At 37.3% G+C, this 19,966-nt stretch overlaps 1 protein-coding gene across 2 annotated transcripts; it reads right to left on the bottom strand.

Annotated features, from left to right (window-relative positions):
• Positions 1–987: 987 nt before the first annotated feature.
• Positions 988–19,735, bottom strand: recql4 (RecQ helicase-like 4). 2 transcript variants are annotated; one of them, XM_038279378.1, is made up of 28 exons: positions 19,385–19,735; positions 19,261–19,294; positions 19,062–19,174; positions 16,948–17,094; positions 16,716–16,861; positions 15,566–16,544; positions 15,400–15,479; positions 14,009–14,108; positions 11,575–11,740; positions 11,122–11,232; positions 10,694–10,858; positions 10,510–10,602; positions 10,300–10,436; positions 10,145–10,228; positions 9,813–10,001; positions 7,602–7,784; positions 7,291–7,489; positions 6,987–7,180; positions 6,790–6,873; positions 5,285–5,422; positions 5,102–5,200; positions 4,300–4,522; positions 3,980–4,109; positions 3,473–3,639; positions 3,116–3,293; positions 2,268–2,421; positions 2,083–2,191; positions 988–1,260 (listed from the first exon to the last, which is right to left on the bottom strand). In XM_038279378.1, the coding sequence occupies exons 1-28, from the start codon at positions 19,466–19,468 to the stop codon at positions 1,139–1,141; spliced, it is 4,608 nt and encodes a 1,535-aa protein (XP_038135306.1). In that variant the 5' UTR covers positions 19,469–19,735; the 3' UTR covers positions 988–1,138. The 2 variants fall into 2 exon arrangements, with proteins under 2 accessions (XP_038135306.1, XP_038135307.1); XM_038279379.1 differs by having other exon boundaries at positions 10,694–10,855.
• Between the last annotated feature and the right edge of the window lie 231 nt (positions 19,736–19,966).

Raw genomic sequence — 19,966 nt, 5'->3', positions numbered from 1 at the left:
TTTGAGTTAGGATCATCCAAATTTGCATAAATGTGTTTTAGCGAGTGAATAGGGAAATTACCAGAGAAGGAGAAGGGCTGCGAAGTCTGCAGGGAGCCTCTGTGGTGGCCGAGGAATGAGCAACAAATACAGTGTATTGTTTTCAAATCAAAGAAGCTAAAAATATATTGTTATATGAAGCCCTTCTATAACTGACGAAATAAGAAAAACTAAAAAATATTCTGATAAAATAATCTGCCCTTGTTCCCAGTGTGACGTAATGTAGCAAAGCTGGAGCTGAAAAACTAGAAATCATCACTACAAGTTTTTAATCTGAACTCTTTTCTCTTTATCTTCACACAAAACAAATGGAACAGGCAACAAATGTCTATCTGCCAGCTCTGCTTTCAGTCTGGTTATTAATTAAGCTAATCACAGCATTGAGCTCATTTATTTTGTTATCTAACTTGTAATTGAGCCGTACCTAGTTGCATTCCTTCCCAGAGGGAGAAGGCTTGTCTCAAACAAAAACGTTACAAAAAATAAACTTTTCAAATTATACATTAACCAGTAAGCAAATTTTCTGTCACCCCATAAATACCTCTGCTTGAAAAAAACATTTGCTTGTTATCCATAAGTCACCAAATTTGTTTATATATATTTGAAATTAAAAAGAATAAATACAATGTAAACTAAAACAGCCATAATAATTTCCTGCAAAACATTTTTTCTGGTGTTTATTTGATACATCATAAATATTTCCTTATTATCCAAATCTTTCTCAGTTATCTGGTGTATTTATTCGGTTAGGTGCAACTAGGAAACATCCTGTTATTTCTGAAAATTCCTGAAATGAGTCAAAGCCGTTTTGTTAGAGATGAAAGACTTAATGCAAACCTAAGGGTTGTTTGCTTTGGTCTATGTGGCCTTTTAGAAAACTTTGAGAGGCCATCATGTTTTCATTCTATGATTAAACATTAGACAGTATGTAAATAAATTTCACAAAAGTAACTAGGAAAATATTTTTATTAAATAAATGTTGACAGAAAAAGAAAAGGGACAAAAACATGCTACATTTTAAATAACTGTTACACATAAAATATGTGCACAAATGCATGTAAAGAGACCTGCAAAAGAATGTTATTACAGAAGAGAGCAATCACTTGAAGTGAAGTATCTCCTGGGTAGCCAGCCTGATGAGCTGGTTGAAGTCAAATTGGATGTATTTCCTCCAGTAACGGCGATCTTTACCATATATTTGGGCAGGATAACAAGGACTGCCTGAAAGACAAATTATGGATTTATTTTTTCTGTTTTTGTTCAATTCATGAAAAAAAAGCAATCTGAAAGAGGGAAAGTATTTTAAACGTAAACTAAATATATTGGGGAGAATACATTTTTTTTACCCCTCAGCTTTCAATTGGGTTGAGACTGGCCAATAGGAGCAAAGGACATTGACACATTTTGAGAAAAATCCTGAATCAAGATCAAATGTTATTACAAATTTTTCAGAGAGAAGGTTTTGGGGAAGAAATATATTTTTGAGCTAAAATGTTTTCACTGTAGTTGCAAAAAAAAAAAAAAAAAAAACAATATTTGAGTAAACATATTTTTTCCCTTGGAAAATATAGAGGACCAGAAAATAATTATCAACTAAAGCTGAGGTTAAAAAATAATGATATAGCAGGCATGACTGAAATGAAAAAATAAAATAAAATACGATGGTGAGATACTAAATTTAGATGAAAACTATTTTTCTACTTTGTTGATTATTGCTCTAAATCAAGGCTTCATCATGGGACAAACTGACCTGTTAAAAAAAACAAAAACAAGCCAATCTATTTGTATGATGGATCTCTGAAGACCTCTAGTGGTCAAAAGGTTAAACTTATTGTGTTTAATAAGGCCAAGAGAACGGCTAAAATATACAGCTTACATGGACTTCAGCATTTAACCTCAGGAAAAAAAAAAAAAACATGTATGTTTTGAAATCTGGCAAATAACATTTTTAAGCTCCAAGGGTTCATCTAAAAATGTTGTGAGATAAACATATCTTACATAATAGAACAGGTTATTTAATCTGATGTGTATATAAATCCTCACCTATGCCATGCAAGATTCTTGCAACAGCTCTGCCAGAAAACCTCTCATCACTTCTGTTGCCGAGGAAACTTCTGATGTCTGCTCTGATCTGGTTCTCCCAGTCCAACAGCTGTAATAAAGGCCCACATATAAGCGGGGAAACTCACAGATTAAAGCTACAGACTTTCCTGGAGAGATTGTTTCACCCTGTATTTGTCGGGCTCCTCCAGGTCCACTGGCTGCAGTGCGTGCTCTCTGTCTCGACGCCGGTCAAAGTACTCAGAGAGAAGGTTTTTCAGCTGCAGACTGCGACTCTCATCCAAGTCGTTGACACAGGACATAGCACTCTGGAAGGCAACACTTGGGGATGGGGGGGACAAAATTAAAGTTAACAACAAAAGGACTCTAAAAGGAGTGCTAAATTAACTCACATTTGCTTGATATGAAGCTATTTAAAATACTTTCTTTAAATAATTTCTGCTTAAACTAGGGATAAATGCCTAGTTTCTTAAAAAGAACTAGCAAGGAACAACAAGGTCAAAGACCAAAAATAAAAAAAATATATTTAAAGTTAGTTAAAAAGATCATAATGGTAAGTGGTGTTCCTCAAGGCTTAGTTTTAGGCCCCTTTCTGTGTTTCTGTAACCTTCAACCTTTAGGCTAGTTTTATAAGAAATGTGACATATATTTTTCTTATTGTGCTCCACATCTGCGTTTCACCCATCTATTTTCTACTTTAAAGCCCATCCTAAACCGTTACACTTTGGATGGTTTACCTGCTGGTCTGATTACCGAGGGTTTCAAAGGTAATTTCTGAGACTTTTCTCATGAATCAAATAAGCTATTTACTTCTAAAAAGCTCTAAAAAAAAATTTTTACAGTTTATTTTCTCTTGTTTTCCTTGGATTGTTTTGACTTTCAAAACGATTTGTGCTTTGTGCTTATACCTGCTGTTTTCCACAAACGGTAGCTAAATATTTTAATTGTTGCCTGCTGCCTGAGAGTCCTAATTAGGTGCCTATAAATAAAATTTATAGTACTGATTGCCATATACCTCTTGAAGGCCTTAAAGCAGGCTGTGAGCTGATACAGCTGTGTTCTTTCCTGATCCTGCACTCGGTTATAAAGGAACTGACAAACTCTGTCCATCTCCTCGTCACTCAGGTCTCCAAAAGATCGGAAGTAAAACGACGGGGAAGAGAATTCAACATGGATGCCGCTTCTTCCACCTCCTGAAAGATGAACAAAGACCTACAGTATTTCAAAGACTTTACAAAAAAGACGAGGAACTTTGTTTTGAGGAAAAACAAAGTGACATAAGGGGAACGTCAAGGAAATCTACCAAGCTCAGAAGAAACAGCATCTCAAGACACCTTTAGCTTCTTCATTTCACAAATATAGTCAAACAGACCTCTCTCTGTGCTCCACTGCAGCTGTCTGAGTCCTCTTTTCACCATGGGAAGCTGCCATCCCATAGTGTCTGCTACCTCGACAACATCAAACTCCACTTGATCCAAATTCTCCACCCGCTCGCCTCTCATTCGTTGTCTGGCCAACACCACGGCAACCGGAGGACAACTGTAGGATCATGATTAAAAACTCATCAACAGAGCATTTAGGTTTCACTTCCTCAGTCAAGTGTTTTTTCTAAAAAAAATATGGATTTAAAGTGACGGCGCCCCATAAAACGTCTCTTTTTAAATATAACTGGAAAGATTGTGTAAAACATTTTTTACACCACATCCCGCCAACAGAAAATCTGTGGGAATCTGAGATTCCTGCACACAGCAAGCTAATTTTCTAGGTTATCATGTGTTTGTAATTGTTTGACTCAAACATGGAAATCAAAATTCAAATCTTATTAATTCTACTTCCCAGACTTAAATCATAAACTAACAAACGCGCTCGCATCGCTCACATTTTGGTGATTTTTTGGAGTTGCCTTGGTCCATCGTAGCACCTGACTTTACAGGCAGACAGAGTTGGGTGGAGAAGCTCAACAAATCGCTGTGGATGCAGCTCCAGGTAGCAGAGAAGGGTTTCAATACCTAAAGGAATAAAATTATTAAGGCCTTTTCCACCTCTATAGAAACACTTTTAGGAGCTTGTTTGTTGGATAAAGCCACCTTTATAATCTAAATCGAGGTAAAGAGCAAAGTAATCTGAATCCCCCTCTATGCTGATGTTGCTTGCTTTAATTAAAGGGGTATAACAGCTGGAGCTTGTGTTTCCACCAACCTTCTTCTGTGATGTCTAGAGCCTCGACGGTTTCCTGGATGGGAATGGCTCTCTCGTGGGTATGGCACACCCGCTCCTCAGGCCAATCCCAGCTGTCCTCTTTCTGCTCACTATGCCCATCTGCTTCCTTGTCTTTTCCTTCTTCTGACTCGCCCTGCTCTTGTCTTCCGTTTCCCTCCCCACTGTGCACAGGAATCTGTGCAGCTGAATCGAGGTCAGACACCTTAAAGCAAAAATAAGCAATTGTTGTAATTTGATACTACTTAAATCACAGAAGCTCTTTAAAGGTAACGGTCCTAAACAATCCTCCAAAAAAAATGTAAATCATTATTTTAATTAGGGCTGCAACTAACAATTATTTTGTAAATCTTTTTGATTAATCAATTAATAATTGGATAGCCAAAGACATTTTAGAAAATTTAACCAGGTGAAACTCAAACTTTCCCTTGAGGAGTTCTGGATAAAGCATATTAACAGACAATATTAAATGCAAAATGTTTACATATATATTTTTTTTTTATACAAACTTTGTATAATTACTGCTCTAAGTGGGTTGCTCTTTCAGCTAAAGGCATGTTTTAGAGTCCCTATAATCCAGTTATGCACTGAAGACAGATAAAGACATAAACAGACATTACTTTTTTGATACTAACCCATACCTGTAAAATGCTTAAATAAAATTTCTCTTTTCCAGGCTGTAGAGTAGTCATAAAATTAGTTATGATGTTTGAAAGAAGGACTGCAATAACAACAAAAAAACCTTGAAAGAAAGAAAATGAAGAGAATTTCCCCTTTAAATTACCTCCAAGGGAATAGATTCTTGCTTTTCTTCTGTTGGTTTTTCCTGGGCATCCGGATCGCAGACATCCATCATCTCCAACAGATCAGTGTCTTCCACCTCCTGTGGACACAGACACATTCTTTATTACATATGAAACTATGAAGTAACAGCGACGACTGCAGGCAGAATAATAAAAATGCTCACCTTCCAGAGCTCCTGCTGTTTCTGCTGTATCTTCTTACATTTACAGGCGGGAAACACTCTCTGCACCAGCTTTTTGATGATGTAGTAATCCACAGTGTCTGCGTAGATGTGGCGACGGAGCTCATGAAGGTCCCCACCCTGAAATCCCACACAATTCAGACCGTCAAACTGTAAGTGGGGCGTATAATATAAACAATGCTTTTATGATTACTATATGCATTAATCCAGAAGGTGGCGTTTAAAAGAAACAATATGAGAGAGTGAGAATCTTCTTTTTTCCAAGCATTTTTATTTGATATTGTTGAAATTGCTTATATGCCCATTTAGTTTGTTCCCCTGTGATTACATTTAAATTTTCCCTTGTTTATTGCCTCACAATAAAAGGTGGTAGCATTTTTTTATGTTGTCTTTGAAAGCTGCTTTAATATGCACTGATTTTACACAAGAACATTATTATTATTCTGTTTTATTTCTTATTATTTAAAAACAAACTATTTAAAAAAAAAAAATCTATATCAGGAGAGAGTCTGAGAATTTCCTTTTTATTCCTAGTTTGTGTACCGAGTTCATTGTCCGTGTTTTTTATGCATGTTCCTTCAGTACATCTGTTATGTTTAGCAGAAAAAACATAAATATTTAAATCAAACAATTAGACTTAATATCACATTTCACTAATGAGCTACGGAACATTTAAACTTGACAAATATGGTGATTGGTTTTACATCGTGATATATATCGATCTCGCCTAAAATGAAAAACTATTTCGTATGTTAATATATGTAAAAATCGCCCAGCCCTAATTCAAATCATATGGCCAAACCCAGACCCCAACTCTAACTATTACCAACCTATACCTAACTCTAACCCCAACTCAAAGAAGAAAACTTTACCTTTAAGGAACCCGTTGAATGTCCCCATTTGGACCATTTTGGACATGTAGGTCCCCACAATGGGGGATATTTGACAATACACTGGCCCCAGTTGTAGCTTAAACAAACCAACCCCACACACACGCATACAGATATATTTTTTTGTGTTCCTATCTTTCTTGCATATTTTATTTTATATTGTAAGGAAACACATTCAGAGATCATAGAATGGGGAGTTAGACCCCCTTTATGTGTGGTGGATTATACAGTAGATTTAAATTGACTAATTGTCTGATATTACCTTATATAGCATCTGCAATAAAATGAAAAGAGGGATGGACTGCCTTATTTTCATTTTAAAAGGTGGTAACCATAGTAATACTGGTCTGAAAAGGTTGCAATAGTAGTGTTTCCAATTTCTTGTGTTAACAACATGAAACTGTGGTATTATCATAATTTGATAGTCTAAATATTTAACTAAATTTTAGCCTAAAAAAAAAAAAAAATCCAGAGGAATATATGCAAGTTAAGAAACTACTGTCAAATCAAAATATACTTATTCCCTGTAAATTAGCTCCTAATTAGGAGCAGTTATCAATCAAGTTAGGCTTCATATCTAAACAGTTGAAGTATCACCTCAGGATCCAGGAATAAATGACAGTGAGCTGGTTCTCCATCCCTACCAGCTCTCCCGATTTCCTGAACGTAGCTCTCAAAGCTCTGGGAGAAAAAAAAAAAATAAAATAAAATCACATTAATAAAATGAAAATAAAGAATAAATATTTGACAAATTTTAAAGGTTGGATAAAAATCTTTATTATTAAACGTCCCACCTTAGGCATGTTGTAGTGAATGATACCACGAACGTCGGATTTGTCCAGCCCCATGCCGAACGCTACAGTGGCCACTACGATTCTGAGCTCCCCACACATGAAGTTGTTCTGGACACGGCGACGCTCGGACCCCGACAGGCCGGCATGGTACGCCTCTGCCTGCCATTTTAGCGGTTTGCGGATCTTCTTCCGAGCTGAATGTCAAAAGAAAAAAAATCTACATCTTACATGATCATAAATGTAGTTTAAGATTTCCTTCTTAACAAAATAATTTTTAGTCTTCTGAACGATGTGAAACTCCTACCCAGTTCCTTCTTTTTCTGTCCAACTGGGTTGTTCTGTATCTGGTTGCTGCTTATCTGGGTATTTTCTTTCAATGCCACCCCTTGCAGGCAGGTCCTCAGCAGTGCAGCCACCCGGACGGTCTCCTCTCGCCTGGTGCAGTAGACTATGATGGAGTCCAAGCAGCCAAAACGATCTCCTTTCAACAAACACACTAAAGCCTGAAAAAAAAACAAAAAAAAGATTAAGCAGATAATAGATAGTAAAAAATAACTTTTTTTCCAGATAAGAGCAAATGACTGCTTTATGAAAAGGGTCAGCACCCCATCAGACCTGGTCTTTCTCCCTATCCATGGACACGGACAGATTCAGGTTGGGCGGTACAGCTGCAGACCTCACAGCTATCCCGTCTTTATCGCTGATGTCCAAATGCTGAGCAATGTCCAGAGCAGTGGACAGAGTGGCTGTAGCTGTGAGTCCCAGCAAACACTTCACTCCAAGGCGCTCCCTGAGGACCTACAAACAAACAGTTAGGCTCAAAATGTTTGCTAACAGCAACTTTGTTTTTTCCGGGGTTCATTTTCAAAGCTGCTCAACATGTCAGACAGTTATTATCGCCTTAGCAACTTCAACTTTAAACATGAATGCATTTATTCAAAGGTCTTAACCAAACTGGAAAACAATTCTTTTTTAGGTGTGGATCAGCATAGATCTACAGACCTTTAAAATTCTCAGGAAAATGTAGGAAAACATAAAGTTATCAGTATGTAGTTTTATTACTACATAACACCAGACAGAAAGCTGCTCCTCTCAATTAATCAAAGCATGAAAACTAATGCGCTTTAAAGATTTTAAAATACACTTGCCCTGAACCGTAACATGATTATAGAAATTGATGTTGATCTCCTTCACATATTAATATCAACTTAGTTTTTTTATTGGTAATCCAGAATATTTTAATCCAGCTCTATGCTCTGTAACTTCTAAGCCTGTCTGCTTCATCATTAATGTTAAGCTTGTAGTGAAAGTAAATATCGGCTCGTTATTCATGATGTGGACAGTTATTTTATTTTTGGTACCTGGTTTCTTAGCCTAGATCAGTTCCAGTTTAAGGAATGTGACTCAGTTGAACCTCCTTTGTTTTTCCACCAGTAGAATTAAAAAGTCTGAATTGCATTTGAAGAAGTGTCCAGTTTTTCTGGAGTAAAGTCCAGATTTGAGCAGGCTAACGGGCTGACTAAAAGTAGTCTTAAGTTATTTAAAACAGATACCCAACCCTTAACTCACAAGCAGTGAGAGGGGCTATAAGTACCGCTGGAAAAGTACTATGGTAAACAATGAAAACTTTAGATTAGTACTTCAAAGTTCACATTCTTCAATAAGTGGTTATTTTGACATTTTCCTCACAAATACAATCAGAAAAAATTAAGAAATTAATTGCATATTTAGAAAAACATTTTAAATGCATCATATACCATATAAGTAGTATCTCTTCCATAGACAAATTCACTGTGATTTTTTTGAGAAAACATTTTGTTATTCATTTCAACCATTTAAAGTGTCAAAACATCCTGTGGAGCGACTGTCCAGCCCCATTTACTTTATTGCAAAGGTCATTAAATCACTTTAAATCTATTATGATGTTGTTTTTTTGCCATTATTTCATATGATATTTGCAGTCTTTGTATTTCTATGTCTGTCTCCATCATAATAAACACAAAGTACTTTATTAACGCCTGTTTAACTTACCGGTAGAAATATCATGTGGAGAGAACAGTCCTCTGGTGCAATCATTGCAGATATTTTTCCATGATAAATATACGTCCTAAATTGGTCAAATTTGAGCTTTTTTATTAATTTGATGATTTCTCTAAATTTCTGCTACTTTCATTTTGCCCTAATAAGATGTTTATCTTTGGGCAGTTTTTCCCCCTATTTTTTATCAGCCAACAAAATACAACAAAAATTTAAGCAAATATCCTTCGGGGGATATAATTTAAATACTCAATTATAGGTAATTCTACATTTATTATTAATTTCCTTGTTGATAATCTTGCATTTACTTCACCAAAGGCTGCAAGTTAATTCAGAATGGATTCACTGTATGTTGTTTTCCCATATCTGGGGAAACAAAATACCGGTAATTGATTTTAATCGTTTATATACTAAAATATATATGAGTTTACATGTTACATGTTTTAACTGAATAGCAGAACATCACATATTCATTATCCACCATATTCTTCTACTGTTGCAGATTTAACAGTGAGCTCATCTCTGTTTTGTTTTTTTTTTGCATCAGTGTGCATTAAGAAATATAAAAAAAATATATATATAAAATATAAGGATAATTGATAATACCCTCAGTTCAATGCTTTGCCCCCGTTAGCACCTCCTAATAAAAATCTCTGGACACCATTACTCTCATAGCGAATCAGGTGGCAACTTTAACTCCTTTTTTTTTTATTTAACACCTCCTTAAATGCCAGCCACAAAGAAAATAACAGATGAAAATCACAGCTGCAGTATATTATACTACCACACCTTACAAAGCCTCAAGTAGCAGGGTCTGAAGTTGTGTGACCACTCTGACACACAGTGAGCCTCGTCAATACAAGCAAACGCCACAGGAGGGAGCTCCTGAGCAGAGGGCAGGCATCCCGAACCTGAACCTCCTCCTCCGACCAAAGCCTCTGGAGACAGAAGCAGCAAGCAAACCTGGCCAGACTTCACCTGGAGAGAAAAACCAGATCAAATGATAGAGAGTTAGCTTTACAGTTCACAAAATATCCCATTTAGTTTTTTTTTTTACAAAAGATCTATAATATAGTTGTAATGATCTACAGAAAGCTACTGTTAGCAGTTTGTTGTGTCACCTTTTCTACAGCAGCTTCTCTTTGTTTCATGGTCATATTAGAGTGGATGCAGGCAGCCTTCAGCTTGGTGGGCAGGCCCGACAGCTGCAAAGAAACATAAAATTAACAGCTGCCCCAATGTGTGAGACGGCATGTCTAATTGCTACTATAATTACCTGATCGTCCATTAGAGAAACTAGAGGTGAAATGACCAGAGTGATGCATTTGGATCGTTGTGCATACAGGTAAGCAGGCAGCTGATAGCACAGTGATTTACCCATTCCAGTGGACAGCACCACCAGGGTGGACAGCCCTGAGGATGAAGAGGCAAGCATGAGGAGAAAGTTCATAACTAGGCATGCAGGAGTTTTTGGGGCTATGGCTACCAGTCAGGATCCTCATTATGGCCTTCTCCTGTCCTGGTCTGAAGGACTGATAGCCAAGTTCTCTCAGAGCTGCATAGACTTCAGCAGGGGTTTCTGAACAAAACATCACCAGGCAGAAAAAATTTCAATTTTAATTCAAAGCCTCATTTATATCTATTTTCTGAATGCTAATTACGGGGTTTACCCTGGACTGTCCCGTCTTCTGTGAGGGGATAAAGGGGTTCCATTGGTGGTGGAGGAGCAGGCCGCTCATAATCAGGGCGAATTACGTTAAGCAACATCTCATCTGTCTGCCCACTGTCCACTCCACTTTCCTCTTGGTGTTCAGCTTTAACACACGGTGTTGCTGCTGGAAGAACATAAGGATGACCTAATAAAGACCACATGGAAGAATGGCCTTTAAAACACAATTTTGAAAGCCTTATTTGGGTAGGAATCCAGACATCCATCACTATGACGAAAAACTATTGAATAATGTTACAAAATAAAAATTAAAATTCAAACTCTTTGGCTTATTCCCAACTTGAAGAAAAAAAAATCGGGACAAAATGTGAACTTTTCAGGATTTTCCGGAAGCTGATACAAAACAGAAAGATAATTTAACAAACGTACCCAAAGGCTGAGGTTTGAGCGTTCCTGTTGCTCTGGCAACCTCTTCCAGGGTGGGCAGTTCAAATGGTTCCTCCTCTGCAGGAGGGTCCTCAGAAACAGGTGGTGGGGGGGCTACAAAAAGAAATGCTGAACTGAGTTAAGCCTAAATCTCAGGCAGCAGTTATATTAGATCTAAGTTCCCTCTCATGGTTTTTCACGAGAGCAAGGAAGGAAGGAAGGAAGGAAGGAAGGAAGGAAGGAAGGAAGGAAGGAAGGAAGGAAGGAAGGAAGGAAGGAAGGAAGGAAGGAAGGAATTACAAAAAAAAAAATTTAGCAATAGGAACATACCCTATTCTATCTTTATTTTGCATTAGTTTTTAAAAATAAAGCTGCCATCTTCTCGGCAGTGCAGGACACATCATTCATGTCTACTAATAAAAAAAAAGTACACCAAAACATTTTATCCTGCATCACCTCGTCCTTTGCAGTCCAGAGCCCAGTGTCCGGTCCCTCCACACTTGTAACAGGTGTCCCCCTGCCGACTCAGCGACCCTCTGAATCCGCCCCTCCGTCCTCGGCCAAAATATCCAGCACCTCCACCGAATCGCTCCCCTTTCAGCTGAAACTTCTGCATGTAAAGCTGGAACAGAGCAGGGAGGATTTATGAGACAGAAAACCATGTTTGCCTTTATAGTAAATCACATGGTGGTTTAGTATAAAGGACGTACAACTGGACGTTTTTTTGTTTGTTTTTTTTGCAGAAAGATGAACCCCAATACTATTCGGTCAAACCATTTATCAAACCCAGAACGTTTACTTTTTGGTAATGGTGACATAAAAAAACCAAAAACTCTGTTTTACTTTTTTTCTCAAGAACAACCAGATAAAATCATCCGTCTAGCTACCATGTGTTCTAAGTCAGTTGCTGCTATGACTGTTACAGTCAAGTTTATGGTTTAGTTGTTAAAGTAGCAGCCTCTCTACCGCTCTAAAGCTCATCAGGAAGGTGCGCTCTGGGATGTGCCTAGGACAAAATGCAGGTAATTTGGGAAGGAACTTGAACTCCATGAAGATGCTGCAGAGCTACTTCAATGAAAGAACTGCTGCACTCTAGAAGCAATACACAATGTTGCCACATATATTTCCTCCTGGCTGCTGTTCAGACTTAATACCAGCACTGCTCGCTGAGGCTGGGATATTCATTCACTATAAAATATAAATGCAATCTAACAAAATGCTATCTGAAATAGGAAAAGACTGAATTTATGTCACATAAAATTAAAAAAGAGTAAGTACATTTCTCAGTCCAGCACTTTTAGTGGCGTTAAATTGCATAAAGTGGGATTAAAACAACAAAGATGGGAACAGAGTTGCTGCTGGCAGTCAGATTCATGCATGCAAGTAGAACTAAGCACTTTTTCATAGAGTCGCGTTTGTGCTTTCATTAAATTCAGGACAAAGCAATCTGAAAGGGGGAAAACAATTCTGAAAGTAAAATAAACATGTTAGAGGACTTTTATTTATTACTGGTAAATTACTATATATTTTCTCTCATGAGTCTCAGGATGAAACATGAGAATTATTTCACCTTTTCAGATCACTTTTTTCTGTAATTTAATAAAAACCCAAATATAACTCCATATTTTTTCTCTCAAAGGTTACGGTATTGTCCTGCTAAAATGGCCTCTGAACAAGCAGGCTTTCAAGCTCATGAAAAAACTAAAACCCTGGAGTGGAAAATGTACAAGTGTGTAGTTAGTGCAAAGGACGCTCAAAATAAAATTACAATGTTGGATCAAAATAATCGAAATTTTCACTTTAAGCAAAAACGCTCAGCCCTACTGCTGACAACAAACACAATAAGCTGTTTACATCTCTACTTTTAGTTAAAGTTAGAGTTTTGCTTGTAAATAGTATTTTTTTTTTTTATTAAACATCACTAGAAAATCCCTTGGAGAGAGCAGACCTCATCCAAGCAGCAAATTTTGCCCAAAATTGTGACTCACACCTATAGCTAAAACTCAGACATGATCTGGATCATTACCAAAATTTAAATGAACTGTTCCTTGGCGGGAGGAACACCTCTGATAAAAAAAAAATGTCCATTAAACTCGTTAATAATTATTCAATTGATCCTGCTAACAAACCAACAACGTTCTCCTTTTTTTTTGTGTTTTATCTTCAGTAAAATACCTCCAGACTTTTTGAGTCCGATGCTGAGGCTATCAATAGTCACTGCTGCCACCCTCTGGTTTAGTGGAGAACTGCGTGTTCTGCCAAATATCCCCATCTTACAATGTTAGAGAATATATATATATATATAAAAAAAAAACCTGTATGCATATTATGATCTGGATCATCACCAAAAATTAATGGATTGTTTCTTTGAATGAGGGACACTTCAGATAAAAAAAAAAAAAAAAAAATCGGTTACAAATCTGTCCTTACACAGACGGACAAACCTTCCTAAGATCATAACTACCTTGGCAGAGGACATTTTTCACGATTTTAGGTCATCCTACACAGCTGCACATTTCCTATGATTAGTGCAAATGTTAAAGTGTGAAATCAAAATTAAATCCTTTAGTTGTAGAGGAACTGATGGTTACCAGTTAAATGATGAAGCAGTGATAACATAAAATAAAAATTCTTACCATTGGACAAAAAAGAACTAAAATTATATATTTTTTATTTATAAGAACCAAATTTATTTGTGAAGTATTTTAAATTTCAGATTTCAACGTTGTAGAACTGCAGTAAAAGCTTAATTTACATTTGTGCTTTATCAGGGGAGCCAATGAGTCTGAGGTTTGCTGTGTACATGTGATCAGCTGTTAACCATAAGACGTATCAACATATTCATTAATACAGATGATGACAAATGCATTTACAAACAGAGAATTCCTACCTGTTTGCGTAAAGCAACTCCTCGTAAAGCATATCCTTTCACGTGAGATTTCGTCTTTAGGTTTATCTTCACAAAGTTCCCCTCTGCACCTTTCGTTCCACTGTTAAAATAGCAACAACTATCAAAGAAAGCTGGAGACGGAAGTCAGATGATACTTGGAAAAAAAAAAAAGCACTCACACCACATTAGGTTGTTGGTACTTTGTCACGATACAAACCACAAACTTAAAGGGTTTTATTTTGAAGTATTTGTCAGATTTAGGGCTGCAGCTAATGATCATTTTTGCTCGTCCATCAATCTGTCAATAATTTTGTTCGATTAATAACAGGATGACAAAAGGTTCCTTGAAGATTTTTTAAGGAAATTTTAAATATTTTTTAAATCTTAAATGCAAAATGTTTATCTAAGCTTTTTTTTTTTTTTTTTTTTTTGGTATAACTGCTGCTCTAAGTGGGTCATTCTGTCAGCTAAAGGCATGTTTTAGAGTCTCTATAATCCAGGAAATGATTAATCAATTACTAAATTACTCATTAGATTATTTGAATAATCGATTAATCAAGACTAATCTGATTGTTTTTCCTGCCGTTAGAATCTGAAAATGTTGGCATGTATCTCTGTTACTCCTTTACTCTGACACCCCCCACATATAATCTGATGCTGATATTCATTGATCACTTGTTCACATCAGAAATCTAACCTTTATAGAGGAGTGAAAATAGGATAACTTTGGTCAAACAATCGGTCTAAACATACAGAAAACTTATATATGGCTGGTTTAAACCAGAGGTCAGGAAACTTCTAAATTCAAAGAGCAGTTTTTACGTCTGCAGCTACAAAAATAAAAGTATCTACAGGTTCAAAAATGACTGGTTTTAGAATTATACATCAGGTAAAACCCATTTCTATTAAGACTTTATAATAAATGAAACATACGTTTTATAGTTAAAGGAAATGAAAAGGATGACATGCTTAAGAAATATAAGACAGTTTACAATTTAAGACCATGATATTGTTTTTTTTAAATAATAAAAAAAATCCCTTTTACCAAATGTGTAATTCATATATTCTATGTAGATATAGCCAAACCCCAACATAATCAACACCATGGTCCAGGACCTGGTTTAGGCAGGAACTCTCAGTCTGAGTTAAGCTGTTATATGAAAACGAATCAGCAAATATTTCATTCATGCCACACTTTATGATTTTTTTTCTTTAAAACTGGAAAAACAAGTATTTTCCTCCCAATTCGTAGTTTTGTCCAAGTTTGATTTCAATCTGCTACATAGAATCCCAATAAAATTGTGGAAGGAAGGTGGAAGAAAGCTAAACGCTTAAAGGGTGTAAATACTTTAGTGAGCCTTGTTGTCCAGTAGGAGTGTCTGTTCACCTACCTGGCTTTGACTGGCTGAGTCTTAAAAGTCTTAGTTCTAAATTCCTCCTGAAGTTCCCCTAAAAGGTTTTCCTGAGGAGCCAGAGAAGAGATTAAACAGATTCAATTAAGTTAAAAAAGAAAGTAGATTAGCAGGGAAGTGGCTTATAAATCAAATCACACCGCACCTTCTTTGCTTCCTGTGTTGCTTCCTTCTTTTCCCTTTCTGCGATATCTTTTCGTTTTGTTTTCTTTTTCTTCCCTTCCCCTCCATCGGCTGGATCAGGACTTACAGCTGAGCTCTCCTCGCTCTTTTTGTTGTTCCTTCGCCTCTTTTTGGCTCCATCTACTGTGACAGATCCAACCGTGTCATCCCCCTCCCTCTGCCTCTTTCGCCCCCTCTTCTTTGCACCCTCTGATTTCAGACCATCCTTATCGTTATGGTCTCGTGGAAGGGGCGATGCCTGTCCTCTCTCTATGTTGCCAGTTCCTTTTTTTTCCCCAGCGCCTTGTAAAGCACAGTCTGTTGCAGGGTTCGGGGTATCCCTCAAAGCATTAGCTGACTTTTCTTCTTCTCCCAAGTCCACAGATTGTCTCCGTTCACCCTCCGAATCTCGCTCAGCTTTTTCTTCTCTTACTTCCTTTTCCTGTATCTCCTTCTCTCTTATTTCCCGGTTTCCTCCTCCAGGGATCTCCTCAGCTTCCATCTCTCCGAAAACCTGACACCTTTCCAACCAATTTCGGTCCAAGAAGCTCAGCCTGTTGGCAAGAGAGGGCCGTTTAACTAGACCCCCTCGAGCAAGAAAAGGTGGGCTCCGTTTAAGACCACCTGGAACTTCAGGGTCAACCTTTTTAGTTGGACTTCCTGAGTTTGGATCCTCCACTTTATCTACTGTACCTTTATTTTCCTTTCCTGTGCTTTCAATGAGACATTGAGGGGATAAAGATGATAACAGAGGGGAGGATCTGGCTGGAAGAGAAGTTTTAACGCCCTGAAGCTGAGAACTATTACTGGTACAGTGATGGGAACTAACAGAGCTACTGTCACTGCAGCTGTTAACAGCATCACCCTGTTCCGATTCAGGTTTAAAGGGTTTAAAGTGCTCTTCAGGCTCCGCTGCATGGAGGCTTTTAGGGGCCGCTGACCCCAGGAACGGCTTCATCCCTCTAGATGAAATAAACAGGAAGAATAAAATGTTTAAATAAAATAGTGGTTAAAGTATGAGATATCGAGTTTAGCTAGGGAAGTTTAACTAATATTACAGTGGCTAATTTTGCAATATAAAAAACCTTTTGAGGTAGGGGTAGTTAAACTGCTGACAGTTGTTTGTTAAACACCTTGGCATGAGAAGTTCCTCTTCCTGATCTTCAGCTGAGGCAGAAACAGTAGAGAGGTTTTTATTTTGTGATTCTTGATCATCTTTCAAGGAATTCAGAGGAACTCGACCAGTTCGGTGGGGCTTCTTCAGAGAAACTGGTTTCTCCTACAGACATGAGAGAAAATAAGCACATGAATAACATATTTTCTCCTTTTTTTTTTATGAGCATTAGCCTTTTTTGTGATTCCCACCTTACTGAGTGCAGCGAGGTTGTTTTTAAGCTTCAAACCATAATACTGCGAAGAAGTCATGAGGTCGTCCCTTTCCCGGGACGACAGTCTTGGAGTAGACACTGGCATTGCTTTGCGATTCAGATGTGCTCCCCAACAGTCCAATTCCTGGATCAAAACAAAGACAAAAAACGATTAAGAAGTGGGAAATGATAGAAAACTCTTTATAGGATGGAAAAAGACTAAATAAGAAATATGATATTCAGCAAGTTAGTGTCTAGCTAAAGTGTCTCTACCACTTTAAACAATGATTAGGGGAAAAGTCCTTCTGATGATGGAATGCGCAAGCAAAGCTATCGGGAAGCGAGTTGGTGCATGCCGCGTGTTTCTAAGTTGCTTGTGGAGAAATGTCCTGGGCTGTGAGTAGGTAGGAAACATGAAGCGATTCTTGTGGGATGGAAGAAGGAAATAGTGAAAGATTGGAAGAGAGTAGCATCAAAAGTTGAGAAAAAGCGGAAAAGGCAGAGATCAATTGAAGGGGAGTCTAGTTCAGAACAGTCAAGTGATGAACCGTCTATACATTTCACAGGAAAACAAAATGATTACAAAGTTATATTCAAACTAGTAAATCAATCAGACTCTTTTTCAGATTGGAATCCGGTTCATTTAGCAAAATCGATAAATAAACTTGTAGAAGAAGTCCGAAGTGCAAGAATACTGTATAGTGGAGACCTGTAAATCAACTGACAGCCTCAAAAAGGCAAAGCCATCCAGATCAACAAGATTGAGGGGAAAAGAGTTCAGTGCAGCTTGTTGGAGAACAAAAAGATTAGCAGGGGAGTCATTGAAGGAATTCCTCTAAAAGTATCTGAAAAAGAGATTCTAGAAAACATAAGTGGTGCAAGAGTAAAAGAAATGAAACGGTTAAAAACAACAAGAAAAGGAGAAAGGTGTGATAGCTTATCTGTGTTGATTAAATTTGAAGAAGAGCAATTACCAAGCAAAGTTTTCATTGGCTACATGAGCTACAATGTCAAAATGTGCAATCCTCCACCTTTGAGATGCTTCAAATGCCAAAAATCTGGACATATAGCAGCAGTATGCAAAGGAAAACCGCGATGTGGAAGGTGTGCAGGAGAGCATGAATATGGAAAATGGGGGAAAGAAGTTAAAATCAAATGCTGTAACTGTGGTGGAGAACATACTGCTGCATATTGTGGGTGTGAAGTGAGTAAAAGGTCTGAGGAAATTAGAAAAGTGACATTTTAGCTTGGAATAACATATGCTGAAGCTGAAAAAAGGATCCCATCCCAGTCAGAGTTCAAAACCTCTGGAGCAGTGTCCCAAAATGGAAGAAGATTCATTGATTGTAAAAAAGAAAGATTTTTTTCTTTTCATGGTAGAAGTGATCAATTGTAGTGCACAGATGACAAGATAAACCGAAAAAAAATCAAAATTATAGTGAAAGCTGCAGAAAAGTATCTTGAAGTTAGAGATTTAAATTGGGAAATGGTTGAAAGCATGATGGGAAAAACAAAAGGACCATCAGAAACTGGCAGAGTGACGATAACTTAAAGATAAATTAGAAATTATGAGGACGAATGTGATTAAGTATTTATTATGTTGGGTTAAGTTAAAGAGTTGGGAAAATATTATTTTTTTTCTGGGGGTGAGTGTTGTTTCCTGTTTCCTTGTTTCCTAACTAGCTTGCCAACCGCCATAAAACCTCACAAGAAGAAGAAACGATGAAATGAACTTGTGCAGAACTTGTTCTGTTCAAAGCACAGAACACAGCAAACAAGAGGAGCCAAACCGAGGTTTTTGGCCTAAATACAGAAAACTATTTCAGTGGAAATCTAACAATATGCATCCTCCTCAACACTCTACCTCTACACAGAAACATAGTGATGGAAGCATTATGCTGTGGGAACACTTCTGTTATAATTATGTGTAATCATACATTGCTCTCAGTTTGTCTTCAGTATAAATTTCAAGTAAAATACCTTGAAGTTTGTGGCTTAATTATACAACATTTATCGAAAGGTAGGAGTACTTTTCCAAGCATTTAAAGGACATTTAAGCTGCAAAGGTAGGGATGTGTTCACACATCTACAGTAACAGGCTTTCTAATGCACCTTATTGGTTGAATTGGTCTCTGCTGTGGCTGCAGCTTGTCTTTGGTCACTGGATGCATCGTTGCTGCTAATTCCTTTAACTTGTTTTAAACTCCTATACTCCTTATACAGCCCTGCAAAGAAAGGAGGACAGCTTGTTTTATGTGCATCAAGAAGAACAGTCATATTTTCATTCTGCAAGGATATGAGTTACACCCACTCCTGGTCTCCTCTGGAGCTCGATCGATGTCCTCCTAGAAAATGACAAAGATAAACTCAATTTATATCAAGAATTAAAAGAAAACACGCAGAGGGTTGGAGATTTTCTCTTTGTTTACAATCACCTTAGTGGGTTTCCTCTGGTGCTGCTTCAGGAACTCCTGTTCCCAGCTCTTCAGCTGTAGTTTCAGCTCGTTGTAGCGATCCATGCTGACAACATTCACATCCAGGAAGTCATTTCAGCCACAGGGTTCATTTAAAGGACTGATCGGATCTAAAGTTAGAACCGCTGCGATGCTCCTGCTCTCATTTAAAGTTATGCATAATTAAAGTTCTTTTTTTTTAATGGCACGATACCTATCATCGATTTTAATTCATAACATAATCCTTCGGGTAACAATTGCTGTTTTTATAAAATCTCTGTATAGCTTGACAGGCTGTTCTGGTCAAACCGGAAGTGCCGTTTGTTGTTTAGGATTTTTCCCGCGCTTGTGTTGCCAGGTTTGCTCCGGTTCCCCCGATTCTATTAAAGTTTCCCACAGATGCGATTAAGAATAAAAGTTGTTAGAAAAGCTTAAAATGAAGATAGGATGGCATGTGCATAAAATAATAATAATAATTATTATTGAACAAGAGCAAATGTTTTTTTTACCTTAAGAATTTCAAAATAAAGACGAGACTTTTATTGTGAAGCATAGTTCTACTAA

Source organism: Cyprinodon tularosa, unplaced genomic scaffold (assembly GCF_016077235.1).
Source record: "Cyprinodon tularosa strain WSP-4 unplaced genomic scaffold, ASM1607723v1 ctg15, whole genome shotgun sequence".
Taxonomy (NCBI): Eukaryota; Metazoa; Chordata; class Actinopteri; order Cyprinodontiformes; family Cyprinodontidae; genus Cyprinodon; species Cyprinodon tularosa.
The sequence above is the reverse complement of the archived record's forward strand: the minus strand, read 5'-3'. Positions and strand labels throughout refer to the sequence as shown.